At 37.7% G+C, this 7,381-nt stretch overlaps 2 protein-coding genes across 2 annotated transcripts; both read left to right on the top strand.

The window, feature by feature from the left end:
* Window positions 1-765: 765 nt before the first annotated feature.
* LOC131220632 (uncharacterized) lies at window positions 766-1,556 on the top strand. The gene is made up of 3 exons (XM_058215438.1): window positions 766-895; window positions 1,035-1,279; window positions 1,358-1,556. The coding sequence occupies exons 1-3, from the start codon at window positions 793-795 to the stop codon at window positions 1,481-1,483; spliced, it is 474 nt and encodes a 157-aa protein (XP_058071421.1). The 5' UTR covers window positions 766-792; the 3' UTR covers window positions 1,484-1,556.
* Window positions 1,557-2,774: 1,218 nt separating this feature from the next.
* On the top strand, window positions 2,775-6,943 carry LOC131220243 (kinesin-like protein KIN-13A). Its single transcript, XM_058215199.1, has 4 exons — window positions 2,775-2,847; window positions 5,363-5,490; window positions 5,604-6,074; window positions 6,175-6,943. Exons 3-4 carry the CDS (start codon window positions 5,923-5,925, stop codon window positions 6,941-6,943), a joined length of 921 nt encoding a protein of 306 aa, XP_058071182.1. The 5' UTR covers window positions 2,775-2,847; window positions 5,363-5,490; window positions 5,604-5,922.
* The last annotated feature ends 438 nt before the right edge of the window (window positions 6,944-7,381 follow it).

Raw genomic sequence — 7,381 nt, forward strand, 5'->3', positions numbered from 1 at the left:
TAATTATAAGCAAAATGTTTTAGCTTTCGTTTTATTTGAAGTTATTATAATTTTTGTTGTAGGCTAATGATAATAATGTTGATGATGATTTATATTGCTATGAATGCTAGATCAACCAAGGTGGACTCGATAGACTAATCATTCTTTCATCTATATTTTCTGAAGACCCATTTGTGCTACAAGAGGTACATTGAGAGATGAGTTGTGCTAGACTTAAAGTTGAATACATACAATAAGACAGTTGTATTATTTAGGTGTGATTGGGTGGATGTAAGAACTCAGGGCAGGGGAATCAAGATGGATGAATTTGGGTTCACGCTCGTGAATTTCAAACAATTATGGCATACTGGTCGGAACCTGTATGATGAACCAAATGTCTTAGCAACCCAAGTACAACAGGTATTCTATGTCCCCGATCCTATTGATCGTGATTGGCATGTTGTTATCAGGTCAAAGCCAAGGGATTTGTTCGAAATGGGCATGAATGATTCGTTTGTTGATAATGATACATACCTTCAGAGCTTGCCTTACATTAATCATACATTGGAAGCGACTATGCTTGCCAATGATGATAATGTGAGTTGGGATAGGACGGATGTGGAGGGAAACGAAGTTAACACTCCACAAAACTTATCTAATTTGATTAAAGAGGACCACGATTCTAAGTCAGAATCTGATGACTAGGTATTGATGCCTAACATAAATGTGATGCATGCTTCTTTTTTTTTTTGCTCACAATTATTTGGTTAACTTCAATCTCATTGCATATATTATTTTCATATTGTGAAGGAAATGAAGATGTCGACCTCCGACCATCATCATTCGAGCTTTATTGACCAGGTCCCAACCACTAGCCAGGTTGGACAGAGTTCAGATAGTTCAGCATCGACTCCGGGTATGTAAATATATAATTTAAGTGAAGTGGAGTTAAGCTTGTAACTTTTATAGTTTTGTTCTATTCTTGATTTAATTAAATGTAGATATTATATTTCAAATATTTAGAATGCTCATATCTATTCTTTTGTTTCATAAAGAGGGTGGTATTCATAATAGACGATTTCGAGGCCCTACAGTCATCAGCGAGGTGGCGAACTTGCCACCCAATAAGCAACTGAATATCAGTTGGAATAAGTATGGGCAGCCCATTGGACATAAGTATAGCGAATTTACAAGGTGGCTGGGCATTTTATCTAGGAATGGGCGCTTAGCGCCTATTGATCACGATAGTTGGCATCATGTGCCACTATCTAACAAGAATGAGATTTGGAATGAAGTGAAAGTAATACGAAATCAAAAATTCTATTACTCTTTTTGTATTTTTGTATACTAAGTATAATCGATGATTGATGTATTGCAGATCAAGTGGAATATCGACGAAGAGCGTCGAAATTGGGTAATGAAGTCCATCAGAGCTTCATGGAAGGAGTGGAAGAAGAGGTTAAAAAAAGAACACTACAAGCGATATTTGACTAATGAGGAATGACTAGCTCACTGTCATGATCGAGTGGAGTCGACACACTGGAAGTGGCTCGTCACCTATTGGTCAAGTGATGAATGACAGGTAAAAATTAAACATAAAGAAAAATTATATCCATATTGGTGTATATTGTTATTTATATTAAAATTTAGTTATTTTATTATGTCACATTGTGGGCCTGCACTCAAAGGAATAAAATCAACCGCAGTAAGCATCGTATGGCCCACACTGCCGGCTTAAGGAGCTTTGCTCAAGTGCGTGAAGAAGAGGTAAATTCTTCTTTAATTTCTAAACTTGAAATGCCATCATTCTGTTTTAATATGATTGTTACCAACTCATTTGTTTTTACATGGAAAAAGCGGGCAAAGAATCTTGGTGGAGAGTCTCCTGATCGGGCAACGTTGTTCATAACGACCCATCGGAAGAAAGATGGGAGTGTTGTGAACGAGGAGTTGGCTCATGTTATTGTATGTAGAAATTTATCAATCACTGACATCTCAGCTAATATTTTTCATTAAGTCATGATATTGAACAACTTATTTAATAATTTTCTACACTACAGGAAATGATCGAGGAGTTACGGGCAACTCAGACTGCTGAGTCCTCTCAGAGTAGCACTGCCCAAGACGATCTCTTATCCTAGATATTGGGACCAGAGCATCCAGGCCGGGTCCGCATGATGGGGTTAGGTCCCATAGCTTCCACGTTATGGGGCACAAGAAATACCATTGCAGAACTCAGGAGGGAGATTGATGAGTTGCGACGACACATGAATGAGCGGGTAGAGCAACTAGTGGAGGAGCGGATGAAAGAACAGATGGCTAAGCATCTAGAGCAAATGGAGCAACGGATGATAGAGTGAATAACGGAGAAGATGGAGCAAGGGATGACAGAGCGAATAGCACAGCAGATGATGGCACGAATGAGAGATACTATGAACTCATTGGCTGCAACAGACCAAACTTTGGGCAATGTACTAAATGTAGAGGCTGACTCAGTATCCACTCCTAGGGATAGACCTGAGGCTGAGGGACCTCAGTCGAAGGTTCCGAGAATCAATAGGTAGTTTTTTGCTGAGATTCATTTATGTGTTATCTTTTACATATATATTTATGTTTTATTACATTTCATGAGTTTGTAGTTCACCATCATTGAATAGTTGGTCCTTTCTTTTTCAGGTCAAGTCGTATTTATGTGTATTTATGTGTTTGACATGCAAAAGAATCAAAGGGCTGTCTTAAAATGAGGGTTGCAGATTGGAAAAAGGTGGGCCATACTTTTTTGCTTCATGCTTTGTTTGCTAATGAACTTGGAGATCTAAGAATGTCTGATGGTTTGAACTATGAGAACCAAATTGCTGTTGGATTCTTGTAAGTAAATCACTGCCTCTTTGTCTTTTGTAGTTATGTAGGAAAAATGTTTAGGCATTCCCATGTGTGATGCACATGCAATTTACTAGTGTGTGCATGCTCACACACACAGTATAATTCTACACACATGGGAAACAAAGCACAATTCCTGATTCTTTTCAACTTCTTATTTTTCAAAAATAGGTGATTCCCTGCTCCTGCTTTTTGTTTATAAGTAAAGCATGTTTTGTTTAATTTTCATTTTTTTACTGTGGCAATTGAAGTTATGGCTTGAAGATCATGATGCAGATCTTGTAGTTTGTTTATCTGGCAGGCTAAGCTATACATATTTTAGGGCTCTGGCATATAAATCACATGTTGATGAGCATTCAATTTGTTAAGACTTGGGTTTTAATTGCCACATATGTTGTTGCTCGGGGTATGGACTTTAGGGGCATCAACTACATAATAAGTTACGATTTCCTTGAATCAGCAGTAGCTTATATTCACCGGATTGGTAAGGCTACTTAGATGATTCCTGTCCTAAACTATGCACCAGTAAAACATCTTTTGTGCTTCAATTTTGTTCTTTTTCCTTTTGGCCCAACCTCTGGTGTGATGAAAACCCCAATCATATCATGGAATTCCATATAATTTCTACTTTGATATTGATTCTATTGACACCCAACACAGCCATGTTGAGGTCTTTTAAATTCCAAGGAACACATTGATTTGACATTTTAAGGATTGAAAAAACAACCCCCAATTATTAATATTAATTGTTCATTCTTTATTCATGTCTATCTGTTTGTGCACACAAAAATCTAGGAGATATAATTTTGACTGTTTGAATTTTCATGATTAGTGATGCTGATTTTAGTTATTTAGTGGGCAGAGGCAGTCCTCAGTACTGCTCGAAGCAAGTTCGCTTGTTGTCCATCCACTTCTGCTGGCCCACAGATTTTTGTGCAACTTTCATCCACTTCTACTGGTCCACTTATGCAACAACAAAAATATTAAAATTGTAGTAATTGCCTGTTTTTTGTTGATCTTATAAACCATGGCCCCTTTCGGAGATCTCTCTTTGACTCTTTTGTTTGGAAATTAGGGTTTTGGCCTTTTTTAAAGCAATGCTGCATCTGGTGAATTTTCAGAGAAGTGAAAATTCAACAAGCATTTTGTCTAATAAATCAGATGCTTTGATGTTCTTTTCTGAGATTTTGTCTAATACACCTGATTTGGAAGCATATATGTGTATAGGGGAGATTGGTGATGTTGCCTCACCTCTTCATTAACACATGGAAGGCTGCTCGTCATATGGGTATTGACTGTTGCTAGTTACCAAAAAATCTCAATTTTTGTGAAGAAGTTTCATGTAGCATCCTCTTATGGCTGATACTCAACTTCTCTATTAATGTTTCTTGGTTTGGTATGTTCTCGGGATGCCTAGGTGCTCATCGAATGCATGTGATCCTTCGACCAGCTGCAATCCACGTGAAGCAGGTTCATATGTTGCAATGGAAGGGAGTTTCTAATCTGCAAATAATAGTGGTGATGTTGCTAACCTGTGTAAGGTTAATGATGAGACTGTTTTAATTTTCTCAAATCACATGAGTTTCAAGTCATGTCATTGTTATTTACGATCACCTTTCTCTTTTGTTTCGTAGGCATTCTTCTTGATTGATAAGCTTGGTTATGTAGGGTAGAGGTTTTGAATACCTACCAAAGGGTAGTGCTAATGTGTATTATGGTTGGATTATAGTATGTCCCATGTTTGAGGGGGATCCGAATTGTGCAGTGGCATAAGAATCTTGTGTTGCAGTTGTTTCTATCTATAGCTGTAATTCTTCACTAGGTAGTTGATGGTTTCTGTCTAGGCTTTTGATGCTTGTTTTGACCTGTAGTTGTAAAACAATCTGCTTGTGCTATGTAGTTTGTTGAATATGGGAATGAGGGAAGCATTGTACTGCTCCAAGCCTGCTTAGATTAAGTGAAATTTCAGAGTGAAGACTTTTAGTCAAAGCCAGATCTTCTATCAGCTATCTTTAGATACTTTTTGGGTAGACCAAATTTCGCCACAGTTTTCTGTGAAGCACTGAGAAGTAAAGTGATGAGTGAAGGATTTCTAGAAGGTCTCTCCAAGCAATTGCATTTGTCTACACCCAAGAAAATTGCTGTTGCTCTTGCTCTGTCAGATTCAGAAAATACGGATTTCAGAATCAGAGGTAAGTTGAGTTGCTTGGAGGAATGTATCACACGCTCCATGAATGACATGGTGTATTTGTATGACATGAGTTGTGTTTTTAACATTCCTTGAGTTGCTTGATTTGGAGATAAGTTTTGAAACATTTGTTCTAAGATACCTTTGTACAAAGATTCCTATTGCATTTGTTTTTTCTCCCATGGTGTTTGCATTTAAATCTTGGTCATTTTTCCAGGGCAAAATTTCTGCATGGCACATATTGAGGAATTATGTACAAAGCCTGCTTCTGTTTCTCATGAGCAAATTCAGAACATTGTTTTATTTCTCTCTTAGTCAGAGGGCCTGGCAAAGCATGTGGATTCTTTTACAAAGATGTTGTCCTTGTTACAACTCAAAGAGAGGACTCATTTTGTACTAGCCCCAGTACTGGTGGATGATTCATCTGATGTCAACTCATTGAGGTACTTTTTAAGGACCACCTTTCAGTTGATTAAATATTCATGTTATTGGTCATTGTATTCTCCAGTTAGAAAGTCATATTTTTTTACTTCTATTTTGGTCAATTTTTCTATAGGTATTTGGAATCATTCTTTGAGTGCACTGAGAATGATTTTGATGCTGTTCTAGCTGAGATAGAGAAGGAAATTAGCATGGTAAATATTGATGTTTCTGTCTTATTGCAAGACGTTCTACGAATGATTGTGCCAACCATTGATCCTTGAATTGGAAGCAACGAGCATGTTTAGGTCTTGTGTGGGTAATCGAGTCTTATGTGATGCTAGGAGTGAATTTTGGTAGTGAGAAGTTCTTATTGGTTTCTTGTTGCAGAATTGAGGGAGCAGAGATCAATAAGACCCTTCTGGCACTAAAGGAATGTATCCGTGCTCTTGACAATGATCAGATTCATATCCCATTTCATGGGAGCAAACTCACAGAGGTGCTTCATGATTCTTTTATGGGCAACTCGAGGACTCATGATTTCTTGCATTTCCCCAAATGCAGGCTCCTTTGAACATACACTTAATACCTTGAGATATGCTGATAGGTATGATCATTCCAATTTTGAACCAAAACTAATTTAATATATTTTTGCAGTGATGATGTAGAAGTCAAGTTTTAATAAATGACAACATTTGTGCAAATAGGGTTAAAAGCCTCTCCAAGAGTGGTAATGCTAAAAAGGATCCAGTCCCAGGTCCCACTGCTGGCAAGAAATCTTTATCAACATCATTGTTACCTGTTTCTGGGAGGTTAGAGGATCCTTTTGACCAAAACCAAGAGGTTAAAGTGGCTGATCCGAGTCGGAGAGTTGTAGAAAATTTCTCGTATAATTCTACTGCTGACTTTGATAGACACTCTTCCAGCTTCCCAGCAAATTACCCCTTTAATGGAAGGGAGGAAAGCAGGGCAACTTCTAGTTCTCTAGATCGAGAGATGGTTGATGTGAAAAATGGCTTTGGAGGTTCGATTAGTAATAAACCATTTTCATCCGCTCAAAACTCATATGATATAGCAGAGGATGAGAAAGTGCAGAAGGTGTCCCCTCGCAGAAAAGTTTCAAGAGAAGAAAAATCTGAAAAGCAGAACAATTGGACTAAGAAAGATGGCATATCTGATCCGCCCACTGTCAGTTACAAGCAACAACCTATGTATGATTCTAGCTCGAACAATGTTCGACCAAAACAATATGAGCATGAACCTCGTACAAGTCACGATGGAGAAATCAATGCAATACTTGATGAGGTAGGCTTATTTTCACTCCAAGCTTCTTTTCTGTCATTTCTTCATTTTTCTGTAGCCAGTTATCATAAGGCATTTTCTGTATGTAATGGTTTTTCTTTTCTTTTTTTGAGTTTGGAACTATGTTCTTGCTTCACTTGTGTAGGAAGAAAAGGATCTCATTTCAGCTCATAGAAAAGAAATTGAAGAGATGGTGGAGATTGTGTGTGAAGTAAGTCTGTCTTACATCGGCTCTCTGCTACCCTTCTAATTCAGGATCATTAAAGGTTTCTTTCTCTTTTGCTCTCATATGTTTTTGCTTGGATATCCATATACTTGTACATGTGTGAAACAAGTCTATTTTAGACTTCATATGGTAACTATGTTTTTTTTGACATTTAAATGCTGAGAAAGAAACCTCTAAAGCTGTTAAAAGTAAAATTAGGAGCCAGAGGCATGCCAGTGGAGCAATCTGAACTGTCGATATGATGGACTCCACTATAAATTATTGCTAATGGCGAGTTCTTCTTCTTTGTAGATTCTTTCAGACAACCAAACAAGCTGTAGTTGTTCATCAGTCAAGCAAAAGTCATACCCAAATCCTGCGTTGTGACTTTGTATTAATTGTGGAAC

The sequence above is a fragment of the Magnolia sinica genome, chromosome 12 (assembly GCF_029962835.1).
Source record: "Magnolia sinica isolate HGM2019 chromosome 12, MsV1, whole genome shotgun sequence".
Classification (NCBI taxonomy): Eukaryota; Viridiplantae; Streptophyta; class Magnoliopsida; order Magnoliales; family Magnoliaceae; genus Magnolia; species Magnolia sinica.

Excerpts from the sequence above, each read along its gene's own strand:
- LOC131220632 (XM_058215438.1), top strand. The coding sequence starts at position 793 with ATGAAGATGTCGACCTCCGACCATCATCATTCGAGCTTTATTGACCAG. Across the intron at positions 896-1,034 it reads TAGTTCAGCATCGACTCCGG|AGGGTGGTATTCATAATAGA; the intron begins GTATGTAAATAT and ends TGTTTCATAAAG. Across the intron at positions 1,280-1,357 it reads AGATTTGGAATGAAGTGAAA|ATCAAGTGGAATATCGACGA; the intron begins GTAATACGAAAT and ends GATGTATTGCAG.
- LOC131220243 (XM_058215199.1), top strand. The coding sequence starts at position 5,923 with ATGATCAGATTCATATCCCATTTCATGGGAGCAAACTCACAGAGGTGC. Across the intron at positions 6,075-6,174 it reads ACCTTGAGATATGCTGATAG|GGTTAAAAGCCTCTCCAAGA; the intron begins GTATGATCATTC and ends TTGTGCAAATAG.